Genomic DNA, 24,810 nt, shown 5'->3' on the forward strand with positions numbered 1-24,810 from the left:
TTACTACAAATACGGATAAATGCAAATAACAGCAGGCTAAATTAATACAATGAAACCTGTAATTCTAAATAAGAAGATGCATTAACTTTAAATAAATGCACAAAAGGATCCAATCAGACTTACAAAGTAAGGAATGAAGAAACAGATGAGGCTTTGGTAACATGCATCAATCATGTTCATCCAGAACATGTAGGGTTTATATTCCTGTAAAAGCAATTAAAAAAAATGCTCAGTCGACTGTTCCACGCATAACACGGAACAATTTTACACTTTGTTTTATTAAATCGCCATTAGATGCCATTAGATGCTATGCCTTATGACTATCTCAAAATAAAAAGTCCCTTGTAAAGCATGTAGTTAGCAAAGCAGAAGCAAGTGCTTAAGTTTAATTTCGGCGCTCTGTAGATTTTTATCAAATGTTTGCTCTGGTTCGTGCCGTATTCCCACTCATGAAACTCAGCGCAGAATAAAAGAGCCATTTTAGTACGGATCAGCAAAAAAACAATCAAAGCAATAACCGTGGCAACCGCTCCTCTGGTAATATACTTGACTTATCGAGGAACTGCTGATGCTGCACTCCAGGGGCAATTCATGTGTGAAAACATGTGAATGAACATTTTTCAAGGCTTTTTATTTACCATTTACATTTCACTACCCACAATCTTTCTTGTTTCAATTATAATACCGTTTACGCTTTTTATTTACAGTGCGATTTATGTTCTGTCCAATCAGCGGCCGAGAAATAGACTTCCTGCAGCTCTCAGCGCTGGCAACTCCAAGGCCATGGGTTTGATTCACATGGGAACATGTGTGCTTATCAAATGCGAACCATCGCACGATCAAGTGATGCATATCATCAGTTTGTGTGCTCCCAGAAAATTGCTTGCTTTTGCTAGCATGTTGCGTTGGATAAAAACAGCCAAATGCATAAATGTATATAAATGGGAAATGTACCTCTGAGTTTTGCCCGTTCATGTAGAGCTGAGGAAGCTCCTGAAGCGTATCTGCTGACACATCTTTGTCAAGGGTGCCAGTGATGAGCTGAGGGAATGCGGAGAACATCAGGTTGAAGAAGATGAGATACCACTGATCGACCATGGCTGACCCGGAGAAGCCACAGTAGAACTGATACCAGAAGATGAGAGCGACAAACATCTAGAAGGAGAGACAAGAGAAAACGTAAGGGTAAGAGAGAACAAAGGTTTATGGAATAAAGTTGCTCTTACAAATCATGCGAGCTTATCAGGTTCGAGGCTCTTCTGGAACGTTCTAAAAGAACTTCAATAGTAAAAATGACATACTTAAAGAAACGGTACAAGTTGCACTGATGCAGTTTTAAGACGATGTATTCATAATGATAAACCGAAATTCAAACTAGGGACTCACAGCATTCTTGTAGAAGAAGTAGAGGATCATGTTGGCTAGACGAGAGTAACACCAATGACCATGAACCAAGAGAAGCTTCTGCAGGTATCGAAACCGCGGCAGGGCAAAATCACTGGCCATTACCGCCTATGAAAAGAAATGGAAAAAATTGGTTGATGTCTCTCATGACTTCTGCGCAATCAAAACAATGTTTCTTCAAACCAATAAAACATAAAATTGTTGAAATAGGTCCTTCTCATAGCAATTCTTTTAATACATATAAGAAATAATATTTTGCATTAAAATCTCATTGGCCATAAGAAAAAGAAAAACAAATATAAATACATTTATTTATATATAAATACATATTTACATACAAACAAAAACAGTCATTATTAGAATCAAGAAGCAGCTGCAGTTTACTATTGTTATACATCCAGTACACAGTACATACTGCATTGCACTAATAATCAGAAGCTTTATTTATAATAGCTTTTTCAGAAGAGTGGGTGGGGTCAGGATGGTGGAGTACATGCGTGTACAAATACTTTCATATATTTTGACAAGCTGGCACATTGAGGTAGTGCTAAAAACATTCACAGCTGCTTTGGATCAAATGCCTTTAGGCCCAAGATCCATCATAAGAGACGTGCATACATGTTGCCACGACACCATCATACATTCAGGGGACATATGAAAGATTAACATGAGCCTGGTGAAAACACTCTCATTTAAAAAAAGTAAAGAAAATGAGAACATTTTTGCATAAATGAATTAAAACGTCTCTCCAGCAGCAGAAAACAACTCCCCATCCATCACTGATCTATTCTTTATAATACATTTGTGACAGCTGCGTGCATCAGGCAGCTAACATATCATCTATCAGCGTGACAGATATGGCTTTGTCACCTCTAATGGTGGCCGGGATTTCATTCAGTGACGTTTGGCCTGACACCATCATTAGCCATCTTCTCCACCCTTGCTGTCATTCTCTCAACATCAAGGACTAAAAGCATACACGGCAGGAAAGATGGATTATTACTAAAGTATGTTTATGATATCATGGCTGTGTTGACTACTGTGCTCTTCCTCTGGTAGTTTATGCAGACATAATTTTGTTTGGGAAACATTTGTTTATAAAATTACTTTGATTTTTTTTTTTTCATATGAAAAATGTTAAAGAAACAAATATGCTACAGTCCCTAATGATATCCATTTAAGTTACCATGAAATCAAAACTCATTTGTTATTTTAGAATATAAGTGTTACTATTAATAATTTCGCAGTGCTGGTCATTCTTTTTTTTTAATCAACCTGTTCTCATAGGAATACGTACCACTGTACATTTTCAGCAACACCACTAAACACGTACCATCACATACATATTTCTACAGTTTTGAGACATAAAAGTCCACTGGCGGCGCTAAAGAGAACAAATGTATTGGTCCACTAGAGAATGCGTGTCATCGTCATGATTTGCCTCTAAAACAATTTTATAAATACTTATTATTTGTACTTTAATAGATATTTTAGAGCACCATACCCCACTCCTACCCTAAACCAACCTCCCAACCCAGGGCTACCAACTCTAACGCACTCGCCGTGAGACTCATGCAATTGACTTTTTTTCAAGCTCTCACACCACACATCCAATGTCACACTTTTTCTGTGGTATATTATATAAAATTTGTGAAATAAATGCCTAAAAGCCTTTCTCTATTTTGGTGCTGCAAACCTTTTTCCTCCGCAGTCAGTGGACCCCAATGTCAAAATAAGGTAAGGTGACCATTGGCCAATCAAATGTAAGAAGGCAGGAGTTACGGTTCACAGATTCGCCGTGGTGACAAATCAAAGACGATAGATACGGTACGAGTGCAACCATAGGAGTGCAACGCACGAGGAAACTGGCTAAACGTTCAATATTTAATTTTTTTGTCAAAGAAATGTTGAGCGAAAGGATCCACTGATGCAAACTTCAAAACTTTTCCATTTTTAAATGGAAAATATGTAATTTACGTGATTCATGTAATGTTATTCGCAACTATCAGTGTGACGAGACGAGAGAGAGCAACAGAGTTTATAAGGGATGAGATTAGGAAGAAATGCGTACCTATTAAACTGTGTTGCTTTTAAATTCTGTTTATAGGTTGTGGTAAGCCTAAAAAAATGAAAAACTTATTTCCAAATGCATAATTTAACAATAAATTCTAACAAGACAAACTGATTTTTTGTCAGTTTCTTTATTCCTTTGACAAGACCTCTCAAGACAAGTGTCTACAGCCTTTGTAAATCCACAGCTGGGTCTCAATTCGAAGGCTGAGTTTGTTGGGCAAATAAGTCATTATTTCAGGTTTTATTTCAGAAAGGCATGTGTAACATTTCAAGGTAAGAATGAAACTACAATGATTATGTCTAAAGTCAAACAAATGTTAATTTTAAAATGTAAATCTTAAATGAGACAATCTCAATGACGTATGCGGTCTCTGTGTGTTCTAAACGGGATATATTGCCCTCCGAAGGGCCCTTCGGGAAGGAGTCACAACAGGTGTGACCTCTGGTGGACGAGACACAGCTCTTGTCTGGTCTGTGCTCAAAATTTAAAGCGACAGTTCACCTAAAATTAATGAAAGTAATGAAATGATCAACTCTTTTGAAAATCACAATCCTTCTCATTTATTAGAGTGTACGCTCAAGGTTTAGCGCGTGATGCAATCGGAGCAATGCCATTTCACTGTCGATTCTGACGTAACGGTTTACACACCGGCGGGAATTTTTTTAATCCGTCACTGTGCGCAGCCGGTCCGGATCTGAGTTATATGGCAGACGGAGAAGGGGTTCACTTTTGTTCTTTGACCTCAGAATGCATGGAATTATTGCACTTTTTGAATAAACAGCATATGTAGCTGTAGCTTCCCGTTACGTGTCTTGTTTAATATTGTTTAATATACAAACGGTTTAGGGATCGGGTTACATGCTTAAATACGAATAAATTGTGCATACAAATGAATAAACATGCACAAAATACGACGTCTGATTTAATAAAAAATCATTACACCCCAATATAATATAATATGGTGTTGTTAACGTTATTGTTGTTGGAAATTGTGAAATTTCGAACTATTTCCAAACGCAGAAATAGCAACAGAAGCAACATTGGAACCCCTGCTCCATATTGCGAGTCATAAACAGATTCTCATTATAGTTGGGTTTTTAATGCTGAACATTGACCTCGGATGAGAGGAGCACTTCAGCACGCAGCAGAGAGCGTTGCTTCGATACGCCAGGATCTTTCACTGAATTAATGAATCCGCATGACGCACAAGACAAAGTGTCAAACTGATGAGCTCATGGTTGCTCCCATGTGTCTCTTCTCACCTCATCAGGATGAGCGCTCTCCAGGCCACTGAAAACAGGGCTGATGGGGTCAGTTTGATGTTTTTGGTGGTAAAAGCAGAGTTCTGAGAAGCAAGATCGCTAGCGATCGCTGGAAGCCATTCCCAGAGATGGACTTTTATAAATGAGCATTTAAAGCGAGCATATGCTGTGTAGCACCCAAACACAGCTCATCTGCTTCCGCTGGACTTAAATGCAATTCAGCATGGCGCAGGTCAATGTAGCACCCGTAGAGTTAATTTAATGTTAAGGTTGTGTAAGGTTTCATTTATCAACTGTCGGAGTATGGAGCGCCTCCGTATCCTGGCCAAAAAAATTCATAAAACATGAATTATGCATATCCAGTATCCTGGCACATTAACTCTGCAGTCCTGCATTGCAATGTTCATTCCTCTTTTGCTTCATCCCCAAGGAAGAACGGTATATGTAGTGTGGCCCTGTTGCAATCTGGTGCATGCGCTGGATTTCACCGAAAGGCAATAATCTTCTCTGCTCCGCGTTATACAACACCAGCTTTTGCCACACATTGCATTATTAAATTCAGAGCAAATAGTTTCTGCCACGCTATAAAGTGATTGTTTTGAATACCGGTTTGTTATTTCAGAATGCCAGTCTTTTCCCAAACTCAGGCTATTGGTAAAGTGGGGGTTGTCAGGGTCTTCAAACAAACAGAACATTGCACCCAATTCCCATTTATTTTCCCATTTCTTCTTACCTGCATGCCCTCCTGGCCAGAGATCCCCACCCCGACATCGGCCACCTGGATCATGCTGACATCATTAGCCCCATCACCTAAAATGAATGAGAGAATCAGAGAGTCAGAAAGAGCATCCGTTTCACTTTGCACAATGTCTCCCTGCATTAATGCAAACATTGCATCAAACAAAACAACATAAAATTCACAAAATTTTAATGTAACTCAACAGAAACAGCAGTGTTTGAACTCAGTCAACCGTAAGGGGACAATGCATTAACATTGTGACCTTACATCAATGTCTCACATCGATATTCTATTGAAAAACTGTAAAAAAAGGATCCAAGTATAAGAATCATAGCAGAAAGCAGAACAGGTTTGTAAGCATGCCTTTGGTTTTTCACTAAAAGTTTGACAAAATATAATATATATATATATAATAACTGTAACATTTCTCGCCAACACTTGACTCTTTTCCTTGTAAGGCTGACCTACTTTTTAGTAACCCAATCAATTCTCAAAAGGCAAAATCAGGCTCATTTAGAGGTCCAGTGCATGGAATTTAACGGCATGTAGCGGTAAGGTTGCGAATTGCAAAAATGGCTCCACCGCTCACTTCTCCCTTTCGAAGCACAAAAGTGGCTGACACAGGACAAAGATGACGTGACTTTTTTTCCTCTTCTTTGCCGAAGAATAAAACATTTACGAAACACGCTCTGTAGAGCAGTTTGTTGGTATAGTGCTACTGTAGAAACAACATGGCCAATTCCATGCAAGTGGACTGGCAGTGTATAGAAATTGCTCATTTTAAAGTAAAAAAACATAACGCTACATTATGTCAGGTCTTTATAAACCTCTGAAGACATAGTTATGTCAATTTTATTGGATTTCTGTCTGATCCTCTACATTTTTTTACATTGGAACTTTATTAAGTAAAAAGAGTTGTGAATAGAATTTCATGGTGACTTCAAAATCTAGTGTCTCTAACCCATCCCTCAAAATGTCTGAAAGGTGCGGCTGTTTTGTAAAAAGCTTGTGTGACTAATCATTATAAGCCATAAGTGCAATTAAAAAATTATACACTGTAAATCGACCGTACGTGACACAAGGGAGAGGCAGGCTGTTCTGTCAACACACACTTAAGTGTTTGAAGATGTTTGGCTTGGACCTCCGAAAAGACCGAAAAGTTGTTTTCAAAGCATCTCTGCCGCTGCCTCAGGAAGAGAACACAATGCTAACTCAACCCCTAGCTATCATCAAAAGCGCACTTTTGAGCTAATAACCTAGCAGCCTTTGAAGTATAAAAGCCTACTGAGACCATCGGTTGCCTGTCCAAACTGAAACAAACAAACATGGCAGCCAAATTCAACAAGACCACCTTTATTTGAAGTACAGCATCAAAGCAAACATATTAGGGATGGTAACTGCGGCGAACGCTTCTCCCCCGTCCACCCTTAATCTCTGTTCGCCGAAGCCGCACAGCGAGTGAGACGTATCTCAGATTCATTCTTTAACGGAGCCTGTCTATTTTGTGGCAGAAGGGCTTATTTACAGCACCTCCTAGGGCTGTTGGAGCGCTCCCTTCCTCCTTCCCTTTGCAAACGGCGGTGTTAATGTTACAAGAAATTTGCTTTTGTATTTTCTCGAGCCAGAAATGAATAACAAAAGCTTTATTAAGAAGAAAATGGGAGAGAGTGACCTGAGGTAACCTACAATTCTTTCTTCCCCCCTCTACAGGCAGGTGGCTCGGTCCTGATGCACCTTGAATGGGTCTCTCTCTCCCTAAAGCCATCTGGATAATTAACCAGAGTGCTGCGTAGGCTTGTAAATGTGGCATTCTGCTGCGAGGAAAGGACAGACACGTGCTGTCCAGTCATCACCGAAATGTTTACTCTGCAACACTGGGGACCATTAATCTCCGAATTCGACTTGGCAAGCAAAAAAGTATGAGAAACAACAACAATAACAAAGAATCTAGCCTGGCCATTTTGGGCTTTTTATGAAGATGCAATCATTCACTGCTAAAACCGCCACTAGCGTTAGCTCTGCGGGACACGGGGGAGTTTATTTCTGGCTATTGTCTTAGTCTGCAGTTGATGTTTAGAGCCACTAAGGGCCCATCAGCTGCAAATTGGACTTTTTGCAACAAAGGCATATTAACTGAACATTATTAAACCAAAAATCTGCTTGAGAATAAACATTTGGAACAAACGTTGGATAAAATATGGAAATTGAACAAAAAAGTTGGAAAAACACTACGAGTAATGTTATTTTTAAAGTAGCAATTTGTAACTTTGCCTCTATAGATGGTTTCAGCGGCACCAATAACTTAACTTCTTGTAGACCTTTGCAAAGAATCAATAACTTGAATACTTTTAATTTAATACAATTATTATACAAGAAAATATTGATATAAAGAAGTGTGAATTAAACATAAAATGAACTGTTATAGTATAACAAAACACAGAAGGTAAAGGGATAATGGAACCCTCACTCACCCTAGAGTTGTTCCAAACCTGAATACATTTCTTTGTTCTGTTGAACAGATATTTAGAAGAATGTTGGGAACTGAGATGTCTGGGGTAGTCAAAGGTGCTGTTTGTTTTTCTAAATTCTTCAAAATATATTCTTTCGAGTTTAAAGCCACAGTCTGGAATTTTAAGTAAATAAAACAAACGCCACAGTACAGAAAGATACCAAATCAATTTTGTGGTCAATCAGCAGTAAGGGCGTATCTGCTAAAGTTGACGGAGGGGAGAGAGCAAGTGGGCTTTAGAAGACTGTAGAAAGAGCAATGTCTTATTTATTACAGAAAAGTTATGGTCTGTGGATTTTAAGGCACTATTATTAAGGATCTATTACCTGTGTTAAAATTATAAAGACTTTCCAGCAGAGACGTGTTAGGAACTGCGGTACTATTGTGAAGCTGTTTATCGACGATACGCTAGCACACACGATACTATGGCAAAGGCTTTACGTTAGAGGGAAAGATAGTCTAAAAAACTGTCCCCGACGAGGTGTCATGATTCCACCTCTCCTTGTCATGTATTTCTTGGTCTAGAGGTGGAATCATACAGGATCCTCTGTTTCATGTGGGAGAGAGACGATTTTGGCACCTATTTGCCACCATACTCTCTCTCGGGTCTGCGTCATCGTTCCTACCATCCTGTTTCCTAGTTCGTGTTAATTAGTTTATCCCCTGCACCTGTTTCCTCTTGATTTGTCTCCCTTTAAAACATCCTCGTGTTCATTGTCCTGTGCTGGTTCATTGTACGTCTTACCTTGCCTGTATTCTGTTATGTGTACCTGTAGCTCTACACTAAGCCGTTGTTCCTGTTTCTTGTTACCTTGTTCCTGTTCCCTAGTCTTAGTAAGTGTTTAAGTTTAGTTTATATCAAGTGTTGTTTAATTCAGTATTGTGTTAGTTAGTCTTGTACCCGTATTCTGTTTGTTTGGTTTTACCCCATCGTGGGTCTTTGTTTTGTTTCTTGTTTTAATAATAAATACCTGTGTTAAACCCTCTACCATCTGTCTGCCTGCAATTGGGTTCTCCTTGAGTCAAACCGTGACAGGAGGTTTCTTTGATTCTGATCAGTATCTGAATAGCATTGGTTTTGCTGTTTGTCAGAACCATGATATGTTGTTTTAATATTAGCTGTGTAACGCAAAGTTTTGAGCTTCATTGTTTATCTGAAACCAGTGTGCTGCTTGTATATACTTATGTCGTCTTTGCTTATTGCATTATTATTTGCGTGGTCTAGCAATGATAAAGCTAAGCAGTTCATGCTTGCATTGCACAGCACGTTTGAGGGCAGAGCTAGCTAATGGTAAATAGCAACGCTGTTCAAGGCGTTTGATCTGACAGTGAGATAGCAGTTAGGAGTAAGTTAGTAGATGTTTTTCCACCACCATTGTAAAGTCAGGGACAACTGGACTATGTACCATCGGGTAGAGGGAGAGGAAATATGCTTTGTAGAGCTGTTTGTCCGTTTAGGTCTACTGTACAAAACATGGCGAATTCCATGACGTAGGCCCGCTCTGTATGTAGATATAAACAGCTTATTCTTAGGTAATAAAACATAACAGTTCATAACGTAAGGTCCTTCTTTATACAGCTCTGAAGAAATAGTTTTGTATACTCTATTGCATTTCTGTCTATAGATCCTCATAAAAAACCCACACTGCTCCTTTATTTGAAGAAAAAAATACAATCATTGTGCCAGCCGCGTGCATCCGATAAAACCATCAATATTGCCGTCTCTGTTTAAAACAGGACGATGAAGGTTATTTTACATACTTAAGATTTTTATGACTGGTTCAGACTACAAGATTTTTTACTAGTACTCAAAGATGTGCAATTTTGACTCGAAAATTCCTGTTGAGACATGGTTAGGAAACAATGTTAGACTATATGTAGTTTACCAAAGCGTCATCGTATTTCATCTTATAAGACATGCATGATGTCATCGAGGTGTAAACAAGCGACTGCCTCCACAAACAAGGCCGACTTTTCATCCGAATGAACGCTAAACTAGCTTGTGCTAATGCTATATATATATATATATATATATATATATATATATCTTTATAATCTTACTGTTGTGAATCGAGGAGCCAGTATGTAACACTACTTAGTCACTGGGTCAAAAACAATTTTTGTTTATATAACCAAAAAAGTTACGGATTGCAACTTTAAATATTAGTCCCCAATACACTCTCAATTCACCATTTATTGGCATTTAAGGCAAAAAGTTAAATCCAGCAGCACTTACCTATGGCTAGTGTCATGACCTTGAGCTTGTTACGGACCAACTTGACCACCATACTCTTCTGCAGGGGCGTCGATCGGCAGCACAGAACGGACCTGCAGCTCCGAGCCACCGCCAGGAACTTGTCTTCCAGACTCTTATCAAGCGCGTAGGCCAGCGTCCGGCCATCAATCACCAGTCCGAGCCTGTGCACCAGGAAAGGACTGGTATGGGCGGAGGAGGCTAGAGAACAGACCGGTGAAGAGAAGTGGAAACTGCTGTAGTGTCTGGCCGCTTGAGGATCTGGTGGAGGGTTGCAAAGGAATTTCGTCTGGATGTAGTGCAGGCTGTTCTCGAGTAACACAGCACAGGCCTCCTGGTTAATTCAAACGCACAAACAGAAAAAAAGAAGGAAGGTCACGAAAGGATATGATGGATAGCTCACATGGACTGACAACATCTGGCAAACAGATAAGTTTGAGTCAAGATGAATGACTCAGAAATGCAACTTTTAGCTCAGTGAACATGGACCTCAATTACAGTAAAGCCACATTATATAACAAACACATTTACTAGACACACGAATGGAAAAATGATGACTAATATAGCTAGTCAGTGATGAAGGCATTTTTATGAGACAAGTCTTTTCCTTTCTGTTAGCCAGGTATGAAAATTCTGTCATTATTTAGTCATGCCATCTCAAACATGTAGAAATGTACTTTTGCAAACAGTTATGCTGCTCTTGCTATATAATTATTAATGGTCAACGTTAAATCAATGATCCTGTCCACAGAGGATCACGTGTTACCCGCACCCAGAATAAAAAATGATGAACAAACCATTTCTGAATTCTGGTCACAGACAGCCAGATAGATTAAAAGCTATTGAATAAGGATTTGAAGTATGTTGCACAAGTTGTACATATAAATTTTTTTGTATAGTTTTTGTATTTTTGAATATATGTATTCTTTTTTTTTACTCCTGCAGATACTTTATATACAAGAAATGAGTTATGATGAGGTTGTGTGTGGAAAACATCTATAATTTACCAATGCAAAATGCCATGCAGGGGCAAACAGATATAACTTGGTATTCAAGAGATATGTGCGAGAAAGCAGTATGGGAGAAATGGAGCTAGGTTTGTGTTCTCAACTGGGACAATCAAGTCTACAAGGTACAGGCAATACCTTCATACATTCTGCCATTCCTCGAAGCAAAAAGCAAAACAAGGAAACAGATCATATCAGTCAAATAATAATTAAATACCAGATCAAATATAAACTACTCAAGAGATAAAAAGGAACAGTCTTTTTCACACATTCTGTGAGGAATAGTGTGAGGATACTGTTTTAACAAAGGCCTGCATAAAGTGAAAACCATACAATCTCAAGATAAACCTTCTACAGTGCCTTTAGTTTTCCACATTTTAAATTAGTTTAAATGTGACCTTTACATAAGAAGAAATCGTTGTGTAACAGAAGGAAGGGGTTATTTGTATTAGTAACAACAATCACCAGAGAAATGCATAACCTACACATATTTGGATAAACGGCCCAATATAAAATGTAAACTGCCAAATGTACGTATTTAGAGGCAGAAGGAAATCCTGATGAAGAAAACAGCCAGCAAGTAGAAACTGAAGCAGTTCATGATGGGTATTACCTGTGAGTCAGCATTAAGCGTGATGATCTCCTCCTCTGGGTCCAGCAGTTTGCAGGCATATGCGATGTTAATGGCAGTCTCCTGTTTATCTCCAGTCAGCACCCAGATCTGAAGGCCAGCTTTCCTCAGAGAGGCGATGGTCTCAGGAACCCCATCCTGAAGCCTGTCCTCAATACCCGTAGCTCCTATTGACACAGAAACAAAGATTTGATGCATGCAACCTTGTCTTTGGATAACAGTTTGTCAATAGCGTTCCAATTTGTGTTTCTGCTATTCTCAGGTGATCTGATTTGATCTTTTACATAATTATTAAAGATTGAAACTTCCTACTATAAAGCAAAATTAATATTTGGTGTGTGTGCAGGCCAGTTTGCCTAGGACTAATATTTACACCAAGTGTAAACAAGTCTTAGTAAACAGAGTAAGAAACCTGCTCTTACCCAGAAGGTGGAGGTTGGTCTCAAGTCGCAATGCAGACTCGAAAAGCAAATCCTCCCTTTTGTGTATAGCCGTCTCGGCCTCCAGGTGATTCTGTAGCCAACTGGCATACTCCTCTTTACTGAGGACCTGAACCAAAGATAAACCACACAAACACTGAACACTCCTCCACATTCTGTTGTTAGCCTAAACTCAAGACACTCCCCTCGGGGAACCAAGAAGCGTTGTAAGGACAGACAACGCTCTAGTTGTCAAATATTGTTCACTTATTCTCAACTTCCGTCTGGCGATACAAGCAAGAAACGCATGTTTAATTAATGTACCAGGTTTGAATCCCAGAGGGATTTTCAGCAACTTTAATTTGGCTCTGTTAAACACAACAATATTCTCCCTAAAAGTTTTATGTATTTTATTTAAGTTGATTTATAAGTTTTAAGCATTTCGAAAATACAAAAAGCTTTCCGAAAATAATGGACGCCACCAAGTTTATACAGTTATTTTAACAACCTTAAACACTGCTAATATTGTTGGCTCCTATGATAAATTGCTTGTTGTTCCAAATTGCACCAAAGTAGCTGTAGACAAAAGCATATGCTAATTACATAAAGGTAAATGATGTGAATGTTTTTCTCATTATTCAACATTTGACAACAATACTTATAAATACTATGATGCTGATCCACAACACGAATGAAGAATGGTGTGAAAATAATCGTCCCCAAGCTGTTGAAAGTTTCCACGCTGTTAAGGTGACTATTAAGCATCAGCGGTAATGAATCTTGCTAATATTTTTATTTAAATATATAGAAAGCGTGAAATGGAGGAGGGAGAGCGACCCAGAGAGAGAGGGCAAGAGTTGTCACTGAGTCACTCAACATTCAAAAAAACTCAGACTTGTAAACCATCTGTGCAAAAAAGATTTACAAAGCACCCCCCCAACAATGTAAATATCCTAAACAATTAATTGTTACTAAAAGTCCGTTCATCACTTACCTTTTTGGCAATACAGAGTGTTCGGAGACCATCTGCAGCGTAGAGATTTAAATAGTTTTGAGTTTTATACAAAATTTTTCTTTGGCGTTTTCCTTTGACATTATCTGCAATATAAAAAAATAACATCAGAATCAGAAAATGACGACATTTTAGTTAAGACTAAGACTGAAACTCAACATTACACACATTTGGTCTCCTCAACAAAGCCATTAGATTTAATCAAGATGGCAGACTGTTTGACAGGCTGACTGGATAATCTGACTGCAGAGCATTGTGAGCTTTATCGCTCCTGTGTTATTGCTCACTGCATTGCTTCCTGGCAAGAAGATCAGAATGAACAGTTTGGGAAGATCACTTTCCAACATGGACGACCGTGAGCCAAGACGAGGGGGCGATAGCACCAATTTCACATCATCACCAAATGATTCATCGCAACTGTGGGGCGAATGGAGGAGCGTATCCAAAGACTTATGCTGTGACTTATGTATGATTTATGAAACGGTAAAAAATAAGTTTTCAAGTCTTGGGTCAATAGAAGCAGCATTATTAAAAGATGAAGCGAGCCAAGTCTCCAGAAATAGTGGCCCCAAAACGAATTGCAAAAAGAGCAGGATAATGTTGTGTGCCATTGAAAAACTCATCTCCACTATGCCAAGGCGTTGCCATGGTGTTCTGAGTGGTTGCTTAAGGGCTGGTCAAAGATCAAAAGTATACATTTATACTATACTTTAGATATGACTCCTATCCCTCCTTCCAATTAACGTTTTCATAACTGCTCAGAAATCTGCCAAGTGTCCAAATATTCAAAGACTTAACAAAATATTTTGTCTTTAGAAATTAACCCACAGATGGTTTACAGCACTTGTAGTTCTTCTGTGAACATTACAATACTTTATTATGTATTACAATTACACTACATAATAATATTACTATAAATTAATATTTAGACAACAAAACTTGAAATTTAGATTTTACATCTGAAAGCTTAATGATTAAGGGTTTGTTAGGATAGGACAATGACTGGAGGAGATACAACCGTTTAAAAATCTTCATCTGAGGGTGCAGAAATCGAAATATTGGGAACAGGCCATCCACTCACAAAATAAAAAAGTTATTATACATTTAGGGTAGGAAATTTACAATATATCTTCATGGAACATGATCTTTACCTGATATCCTAATGTTTTTTTGCATAAAAGAAACATTTTTAAATTTGACCAATAGAAGTATTTTTGGCTTTAACTAAAAATATTTCCGTGCTAATTAAGACTGGTTTTGTGATCCAGATGCACATTTATATAAATTAGCTATTAATTAAATTGCTATATTTTAACCAAACACAGACTAGAAGTTAACTTCAGGCTTCAGTGTTTATAAATACAAAATTAATATGCACAGTACACAGACATATATTGTGTAAACACAAACTTTTATTCTAGATGCGATTAATCACGATTCATCGGTTGACAGCCCTTAATATATTTTATATTAATAATACTTATATTAATGATATAAAACTACTTTGAGTGAAATTTATTTTCATAGTTAGTTTCTTTTTAAATGTTTGCACAGTCACACCATAGGACACAAGACATGTAAAATAACCTGTAATTTTATGCTTTTAACAGAGGTGGCGATAGAGAGGCAAAAGTCACTTGCATAAGAAAAAAGCTCACCAAAACTAATTTCACTTTTGCAGTACTGAAATACAACAAATTCCATTCGCCCAAGTAAGACCTAAAGATTGGAAACTCCTTCCAATGTCAGTATTCATCTGCATCTAGGAACATTCTTGTGTTTGTCTCTCCTCTTCCAGCATGTTACGTAACGCCTGGAGACGCAACATGTTTGTTTTTCCAAATCTTTGTGGCTGGTGAAGGCAGCATTATGTCATAACTTAATGGTCACAGTTGTGAAAGCCGTGTCTGATTTTGTGCATTGTGTACTCTGAAAGGAGCCTTTATACCTTCAGTGGGTCTGCTGTGCTAATTGCAAGTCCACACCCAGGTGGCAAACAGTGCAGGAATATACACCGAGCATGTGTGTGTACGTGCATGAAATAATCCACTGTAGCGAACTACAGTCTGGCTGTGTGCTTGCGTTGTGTAGGAGTTTACATCTCTCTCTTGCTTACATACCCCGGCAGAGGCCAGACATTAATAAATCAGAGGTATCTAAACATAATTTTAGGCTGCCCACAGCACACATGGCAGAAAGAGGAAATGACACTTCAACCAACACCACTTAAAGAGGGCTTGTTTAACTTCTTTCCTAGTTTAATATGGAGAGACAACTGTAAGCAAACCATTTTCAGGTCCAAAAGAGTAAGCGCTTCCTTTTAAGCTTGGCACAGAAACAGCGGTTTATCCAATGGTGTGAGTCTGGGGCGGGACTATGTGATTGCTGTAAAATAACGCTCCTAGTGCAAATGTTTCTTCAAACTTCCTACCAAGGTGCTATGAATATGCATGGTCTCTAACTTTATTAAAAATGCAAAGTCAGCATATTTAAAAACGACTATCCCCAAACACATATTGCCCTCTAAACAACCAATCAACAGAATTCAAGGTAACTAATCTGTCAACGTTGATGGCTGAAAGGGACAAAAAGTTAGATGATTTCTCTCCAAGGAGAGACCCGATAGGCCTTCTTTTGATTTTTGAGCGATTAAATTATGAAAAGTTTCTTCCAACAAGAACATCACGCAACAGCCCCCTGGTCAAAACGATCTCAGGCATGTCAATCATTTAAAGCAATTTGTAAGATTTTTTTCAATGGAGAATAGCTACAGCTATAGACCCCTTTTGTGCCAACGTCACGCTTACATCACGGCATTAGCTGGAGGCCGAACAAATGAAAAACTGAAGGCTGCCCATACAAACCAATACAATGTTGTTTAGTGCCACAAATGACAGAATGCACATACCTGCTGCCATTGCCAAACAAAAACACTGACGACAGCGGTGAAAAAGCTGATAAAACAAGCGGACTGAACAAAAACGATCATCAAAAATGTTTGTGTGCAACACTTAAGATAAAACAACTACTGTCTTTTGTTGGTGTGGATTATGATTTGGTTATGCGTTTAAAAACATCTTATGCCCAAACTGGGGAAAAAGGTTATTTTTAAACGCATAGGGTATGCTAGCTAACTTTGTTAGTTATATGACTAGCAGTCGGGCAGAAACTAAACATAAAGGAAACTGTTTGTCATCTCATTTTCTTTAGTTGTCACAAGTGCAAGCGTCACAGCCACAGTAGAAGTACACTCACCCAAAGGATTATTAGGAACACCTGTTCAATTTCTCATTAATGCAATTATGGTGGTGGTGTAATGGTGTAATGGTGTGGGGGATGATTTCTTGGCACACTTTAGGCCCCTTAGTGCCATATGGTCATCGTTTAAATGCCACGGCCTACCTGAGCATTGTTTTTGACCATGTCCTTCCCTTTATGACCACCATGTACCCATCCTCTGATGGCTACTTCCAGCAGGATAATGCACCATGTCACAAAGCTCGAATCATTTCAAATTGGTTTCTTGAACATGACAATGAGTTCACTGTACTAAAATGGCCCCCACAGTCACCAGATCTCAACCCAATAGAGCATCTTTGGGATGTGGTGGAACGGGAGCTTCGTGCATCCCACAAATCTCCAACTGCAAGATGCTATCCTATCAATATGGGCCAACATTTCTAAAGAATGCTTTCAGCACCTTGTTGAATCAATGCCACGTAGAATTAAGGCAGTTCTGAAGGTGAAAGGGGGTCAAACACAGTATTAGTATGGTGTTCCTAATAATCCTTTAGCTGAGTGTATATGCTCTCAGTTTATCTTTGGTTTCTCTGTCTTGTAGGTGTGAATGTCAGGCCACTTAACTGGAGGTAATCCAGTCAGATCTGGATCGATTGAGTGAGCGCGTACAGGTTCCTGGCTTTAAACTGGCGTTAACTTTTTCATAAACAATCGCAGTCCTAGACAGTGGTCCTAGACCTAACATGTTAAATTTAATCAGATTTTTTTTAGTCATTATGAAAAAGCAAGGAAACGAAAACGTGCTACCTAGCATTAGTCATGCAGTCAGGGGGATCTTTTTGCATCCACCTAAGCTCCACCCACAAAAACTGAGTAAAACAGTTAAGGAGTCTTTAAATAAATGATTATGTTGTGTTTTCATATTTCCCAATCATTTACTGGTTGGTTATAAATGAGTTAAGCATAACATTATCCACTTAATTTTGATTATTTTTCTCATTTTTTAATACTGGGGTGGGCGACAGGGAGTCTGAATGGCCGGCCCCTGGTTCTGTAAGAATAAAACCTTAATTGCAAGTAATGTTATGGACCCAAACTTTTTTTATTGACAGTAGCATGCTGTTGAGTCCCACAGGGAATTGTAAGAGCCTTACTGTATGTATTTTTGTTTATCATAACAAACTGCAGGACATTTCAAAATGCTGCTCTTATCACAATACAGCGAAAAAATGCTCTTTCTCTAATAACATGAGCAACTAGATAGCTAGTGAACTATAAAAAGCAATACATTTAAATCATGTTTTTGGCTGTTTACATGACATTTAGATGTAAAGAGCAGGGCCTTGCAAGCAGTACTTTGTTTCATTCATGTATGTACACAGCATTAGAGAAAACTGTCACAGTGGCTCTTATCGTGCCTGGAATACTAACAAGCTAGATAACCTTTGCCATTAAGATACTTTATTACTGCTAAAACCTTTGGCTACATCAAGAAACCAAGACAAATCTGGAACATGTCCAATCAATGTTTGGGGGAGGGGATATACCACCCTGACCCTGTGAAATAAGGTTATGGCAATATTTACATTTAGTCATTTAGCTGACTCTATTATCCAACGCGACTTACAAATGAGGTAAACAATGCAAGCAAATGGAACAACAATAGGACAACAAAAAGCATAAGCTAAGTAAAACTGGTCTCATATAGTCTACCACTATATAAGAGGCTACGTTTTTTTTATTATTATTTAAGGATAGAAAGAGTAGAAAAGAGATAGAAGTCAAAGTTATACAGGTCAGAAGCTCACCGAAGTGATGCGTTTTCAGCTGATTCTTAAAGGGGTCATGTGGCGCGAATACGTGTTTTTTTTGTGTCTTTGGTGTGATATAAGTTACCCATGCATGTATTAGACACGTAAAATTGCTAAAATGAAAGTGTGAGAACAAAAGATGCATTCTATCTTAAAGCGAATGCGAACCCAGACCTGCCTGAAACGCCTCGTGTAACCACACCCCAACGAATGTATTTCCCTTCGTAACATGACTTGAATTCAGACTGCCCAAATCTAAACGCAAGTGAGGTGGGCATACATGTAAATCTCATTGTATCGTCACCGCCGCAGCCATGTCGCGGAGACGCTGTGCGTTTTGTTGCGAAAAGAAAGCCTCTTTGTTTGCCCTGCCAAGAGATAAAATAACTAAAATCGAATTAAAAACGTTCAAGTTTGTGCAGCGTATTTCACCGACGATTGCTTCACGAAAGCGGGGGAGAGATTAAGACCGGCTATGAGCGAAAGCTTTGGTTAAAAAGTGGGGCCATTCCAACCATTAAAACTTTGATGGCGCTTAATATTTGCAGCCTGTAAGTATATTTTCATTGTAAACGACAATAACACTCGTTGATCAAGAAGGACCAAACCGCTCGCGTTATTTATTATGTTACTATTCCCTGCTGTAATGCAAGCTTGTTTCTATCTCACACAAACTCTGCATGATGTATATGGTTGTTTGTTTATAGTCTGTATAACATTGTATATAAAAGGTAAAACAGTTAGCTATAGTTTTTAACCATTTAACTTATATTTGTTTAACAAAACCTTACCAATCCTTTACATCCTGCTCAAGTCGCGCTGGCAAAGTTGATTTATCGGCTTGATCATCTTCATTTCTAATTGATATAAGGAAGTACCGATGACATTTTATCACCTGTCAGTACAAGTGCTACTTCAATAAGCAGAGTTCATAGCTAGATAAACAAACTGTAATACCCCAGAAATAACGGCACATGTAAACGTTAGTGTTATATGCATGAGCTAAACAGAGACATAAGGTACACAAATATTTCTTTAAGTTAAGACAAAAATAAATAGTCACATGTACAGGTTGTGATTCGTTGAAACTAACAGGTCCAAATAAAGTTGGTATTGCCCCCTCTTTCAAGGAGAGCCGTTTAACATATCCTGCAGTGAACGCGCCAAGATTATTGATGCAATCTTCGGTGAAATGACGCGCCCACTGTAAAACCCTGGGGTTATACTCCTTTGGTGTCGTTTGAAAAATAAATTGGAACCATTGTTTCCTCAGAAGTTCTTCCTTTGGTAGTTTAAGTAAAACTGACTTGGTTTCACAACGTAGAACACAGGTTGCACACGCATCACAAACGAGCGACAGTGTTTGGGGGAGCAGAGTGAAGTTTCTGCGGCAGTCCCAGCAAAACGTAGGTGGGGATTATTTCTAGTGACATAGATACCCACCAGTTAGACAATCGGAATAGCTCATGCCTTGTTTGCGTGATTCAGAGTCGCCTCCCTTTTTACAAGCCAATAACTTTATTACTCTTTCACCTTCGGTCTTACAACTTGGCAGACTGCTTACTTTTTGAAACACTGCAACACAACAGACTGCATAAAATTTAATTTTCATGATCTAATGTTACTTATTCTTTAACGATGGCTACATAATCCACAAACCTGGAACAGATCAAGAGAAGGTACATGAGAGTGATATTTTCTCCTTTTGGGATGGCACTACAAGACGTAGTTCATTTTCAGAGTGTAGGGATCTTGCGGGTATATAAATCAGTATTAGCAAGTGAGATATGGGGATGCCGAACCTGTGGTGGTCTTATAGAACCAAGGGATGTCATGTATACGGAGAAGAGCAACTGTCCAAGGATTGAGCCCTGAGGCACCCCTGTATTGAGATGTTGGGACTCAGATACCTCACCTTTCCAAGATACTCTATAAATAACCTGAGAGGAAAGAATCATTGAAGCATTTTCTAGAGACACCCATAGCCTTGAGGGTCGACAGAAGAATGTGGTGGTTAACGGTGTCAAAGGCAGCAGATAGATCCAATACAATGAGTATGGATGAGTTAGAGGCTGCTCTTCCCAGTCTCAGGCTTCAATGAGTGCGAGCAGCGCTCTCTGGGTGGAATGACCTGTCTTGAAACCAGACTGGTTGCAGTAGATTTTTCCTGCATGTGAAAGTAAGAGAGCAGGTTAAATACAACACGCTCAAGAGTTTTGGCAAGAAATGGTTAGGAGAGATATCGGTCTGTAGTTATCTAACAGTGCAGGATTAAGAGTGGATTTCTTCAGTAGCGGAGTAATACGGGACTCTGTGGGAAATGTACCAGTGGTGAGAGAAGAGTTGATAATGTGGGTCAGAGCAGGATCAACCCATGGAGAGATTGGTTGGTTAGAAGAAATTACCTTGGAAACATAATCTTCAGATAGGGGAGAGAAAGTGGGGAGTGAGCATGTGTCTCGGGGGTTTGGCGTGTTCAAGAGGCAGCGGCGCACATAACTGACTGCTGATGTAGGCTGTTTTCTTTATGAAGAAAGATGCAAAATGATCAGCTGTTAAATCTGATGAAGGTGAGGGGGCAGACAGGTAAAGAAGAGCAGAGAAATAGAGAGTCCGAGAGTCAGGTGAGTTGTTAATTTTAGCAGGTTTCCGCAGAGGAGACATTAGCAGAGAAAGAGGTAAGTGTGGAGCAAAGAGTGTCAGTGTCAGCGCTGAAAGTATTCAACAGAGAGACATTTTCAGAGGGAGGGAGCATGGCGGGACTGATTAGGATAATCGGGAGGGATTATCCTATGCAGGGATTTTAAAAACATGTAGAAAATTTTATTTCATCCAAGTGAAATTAGTAAAGCAGCTAGATTTAATTTACATTTGTTTGAAATGCAGAGCCAGGCGTGAGTTGACACGGGTAGCGCACGTGCGTCAAGGCTCGTCCATATTGCCAGATGCGCTTGTGGAGACATGCGGTGTGGAGCCGGACTCAAGTATAAGTGGGGCCGCGCCGCACAGGGCTGAGACGTGCGATTATGACAGGTTGTATGCATGTTAAATTTTAACGGTGAGACACTGAAGACACGCCACATGGGGCAGAGAAGCACGCCGCATGCGCGTCAAGTTTAAATGGTTCCTCAGCGAGACATGGAAGACGCACAACGCAGGGCAGACAACCGCCAATAGTCCCACTCTCTCTGTCGCATTGTTTTTAATGACTACCATTTACGCAGTTCGCAAGGGAAGTGCTAATTGGGCATAACGTAGGAGCGCTCACTCAGCTGGTTAGCAAGAATCCCACTCAAAGCGGGCTTCGAACAGTGTCTTACATCGCGATTGCGAATCGATTAATAGTACAGCCCTACTGAAGTCCAGCACTCAAGGGCCTTGTCGGTCTTCTTGCTTGGTGGAGTCGCTCAGGTAGAGTCGATGGTCTTTACACTCTACGGTCTTCACGCGATGGAGGCTACCACGACCACTGCCGTGGTGGTTAATCACACTTATATACCCGTCTAAATCAAGCAATAGCATACAGCAGACCACGCCTTAAAATATCACACAAAAAACAAGCGAAACCAGCACGAGACTAGATGAGAAAAAACACAACTTCAACACGTGACAAGGCGGTAGTAAACAAAAAAACGTTTCCTAGCAACAACACTGTGTTTAACTCAATAAGACAAGAATCAATAAACATACGTGCTCCTGTTGACTTCTGCTGCTAAACTGCTTCTACCACTGACTTGACTGAGTGCACCATTTAAATACTTAACCTGCCGATGGACACGCCTTACAATATCCCACAATAAACAAGCAAAACCAGCACAAGACTAGACATGAATTGATATGACTAAATGTGATATAAATTCACATCCCATAGATCAACAGCCACCCTCAAAGTTCAAAGGCTATGAAATATTTAAATGTCTCTTTATAAATAACACTTACTTTCTTACGCTAGAAATAGATAACTGCTATTTGCATTTTGAAGAAAAGCATGTTGGCCAATCGGCCAGAGCCATAATTCATTCATTCTATTGGAATAGGTCTAATGTGCAGTCTAACCGGGGCATGGGAAAGAAAAAACAGACTTTAGTAAGATCTCAGCATGACCAAAAAGAGTTTTAAAAGCATAATCAACACTTAAGTTCAAAATACACTTTACATTTAAGATTCAGTTCATATGGGGAGAAGTTTGACAGCATGCAAGGTGTCATAGGGATAGTTCACACATAAAAATCTGTCATTATGTATTCATCCTCATGTCGCTTACAACCGGTACATGAGTCTTTTGTCTGAGGTTTTATTAAAAAAAAAGATATTTTGAAAAATGATTTTGTCCATAAAATGTAAATTAAAAAGTGCCACTGTTGTTTGGTTAACAAGGATCTTCAAAATATCAAGATGAAATTAGGTCACAGGTTTGGGATGACATGAGGGTGACAAAATTATAATATTTTTTTGTTGGGATGAACTATCCCTCTATCATTATGTGCAAATCTGAGCTTCACATGCAATGGGGTACTTATTACTGCAGTCGTACCTGTAACCGGTCTGATCAAATCCATGATGACTGAATCGGCACCCTTAGTATACACTGTGATTTGATCAGTCAGCGGGTGCTTGACAACCACGGACATTCGTTTTCTCGTGGAGTCGAACCCCAGCGTGTGCAGCAGCTCGAAGCTCAGTCTCCCCAAGTGAGGAAGCTCCACGGTCACCTGATCCGGCAAACGACCCACAAGGGAGCACTTGTACGCCCGGGCCGCGTACACAAGAGCAGCCTCGTCCGGCGACTCAGCCTCATATCTGAGCTCGCACTCGTCTTTAGCCAAAGCCTTTGTTTTATCGTAGTTGGGTGGGACGGGACTGAAGGCATGCTGAAGGTCGCGATCTGGAGGCTTCTCTTCGTTCAGCTTGGTGAGCGTGCTCTCGGCCGAGGGAGAGAAAAGCATGCTAGAGCCCAGTCTGTGGGAAGAGCGGTTGGTTGCCAAGCTTGAGGAACTGCTGCTGTTGGAACCAGAGGTCAGGCGGCTCGGAGTGAAGCGTTTGATGAAGTCCTCTATGGTCTTCACTGGAGACTTCAGCTCGTAGCGACGCACCTTGATGAGATCAAGAAGTTATGAAAACATAAATCCTCCCAAATATTTCCACATGATAGGGGAGTCACTTTGATAATTCACATAGCAGTTGTTTTAATACTGGAGCCTTCCATAAATGAAGACAAATATTTGATATCACCCATACAGTGCTTCCAAAAATATTTTGGAATCTGCATGTAGTAAATACTTCTTGCAAACAGTGTGTCCTTTGCAGCATCACAAAACAGAAAAAAACAGAACATGGCTAGCATAAAATGTAAGACAAGTGATTTTGATTCTCATGGCTTTATGCCGAGAACATTCCACGTGTCTCCACATGGACTTCTGGAGAAAAACCTTTGGTTATTGTGATGATAAGTTTCCACTGAAGTAAAAGTTTAGAAGACACGTGACACATGTTTTCGATGTGAATCATGTGCGACGCTTGTAAAAGCAAGGACCAAACTTGTATTGTCATAAATGGATTTCAACCATGTTTTCAGAAACAATTCCAAATAAAGACACCAGCCAAGTGGCGAATAAGTTCAGCAGTACTTGCCTTTAAAAACATTTGATATATATTCATTTTTAACACTTTCGACAAAGTATGACATCACCGAACCAGAACTAAACTATTGCTGCCATTGAGAACTGGTCTGTACCAGTCTCAAGCTGCTTACCTTCTGTCTGGGCTGATTCGGCGAGGACACAACGACAGTGTTGCAGATAGTGAGTGCGATGAAGAAGTCAAAGATGTCACAGAGGTCAGGGGGGATCTGTTTAATGGACTGACTGTGAAAACGCATAAACTCCATCTGACTGCTGCACTCATTGACTTTATCCATAAGCTGAGGATCCGGAGTGATGTCCTTCTCCTGTTAGACCAATAACACACATTTACCACCACAAATATCACAATAGGAAATAAAAATGGTGTCCTTTTTAGGGAATCTTGTTCTTGGCATTATACTTTTAGAAGCTTGACAGGCACTGTCACGTTGAACTTTGTGAGGAGGTTTGGCTCCAAATTAACGACAATTATATAGTTCCTAAGAAGGACCAGCATCCCATACAAAGCTGTTACTAACCATGGGACTGCTGAAGGCAGTGTGTTTGGACAGAATGCTGGCCCTCTTGGCTTCGGCTCGGCTCCCTGTGCGACGGTGAGATTTGGTGCTCTGTGATCGCAATACAACTTTTCCGCTCTGGTGACTGGCAGCACTGTCCCTCCGTGGGAGAGTCCCACCATGAGATGTGCAATCCTCCTCTTCTGAATCCATCTCCTGGTACATAGCAAGCCTCCTCGCTGTGGGAGACACAGTCAGATGAAAAAAATCTCTGCCATCTACGCCATATTTGGAGAACCCAATGTTCGG

The 24,810-nt window shown here is 39.6% G+C and overlaps 1 protein-coding gene across 1 annotated transcript in view; it reads right to left on the bottom strand.

The window, feature by feature from the left end:
• The window catches only part of atp10a (ATPase phospholipid transporting 10A), a 63,893-nt gene that overhangs the window by 8,720 nt on the left and 30,363 nt on the right, over positions 1–24,810 (bottom strand). Inside the window, exons 8-18 of the mRNA XM_056750708.1 lie at positions 24,523–24,740; positions 24,115–24,309; positions 22,897–23,455; positions 13,294–13,397; positions 12,303–12,429; positions 11,863–12,047; positions 10,225–10,576; positions 5,474–5,550; positions 1,387–1,512; positions 955–1,155; positions 124–204 (exon numbers count right to left, since the gene is read on the bottom strand). Coding sequence (XP_056606686.1) covers positions 124–204; positions 955–1,155; positions 1,387–1,512; positions 5,474–5,550; positions 10,225–10,576; positions 11,863–12,047; positions 12,303–12,429; positions 13,294–13,397; positions 22,897–23,455; positions 24,115–24,309; positions 24,523–24,740 — 2,225 coding nt within the window. The remainder of the gene's footprint in view (positions 1–123; positions 205–954; positions 1,156–1,386; positions 1,513–5,473; positions 5,551–10,224; positions 10,577–11,862; positions 12,048–12,302; positions 12,430–13,293; positions 13,398–22,896; positions 23,456–24,114; positions 24,310–24,522; positions 24,741–24,810) is intronic.

Source organism: Triplophysa dalaica, chromosome 6 (genome assembly GCF_015846415.1).
Source record: "Triplophysa dalaica isolate WHDGS20190420 chromosome 6, ASM1584641v1, whole genome shotgun sequence".
Lineage (NCBI taxonomy): Eukaryota > Metazoa > Chordata > Actinopteri > Cypriniformes > Nemacheilidae > Triplophysa > Triplophysa dalaica.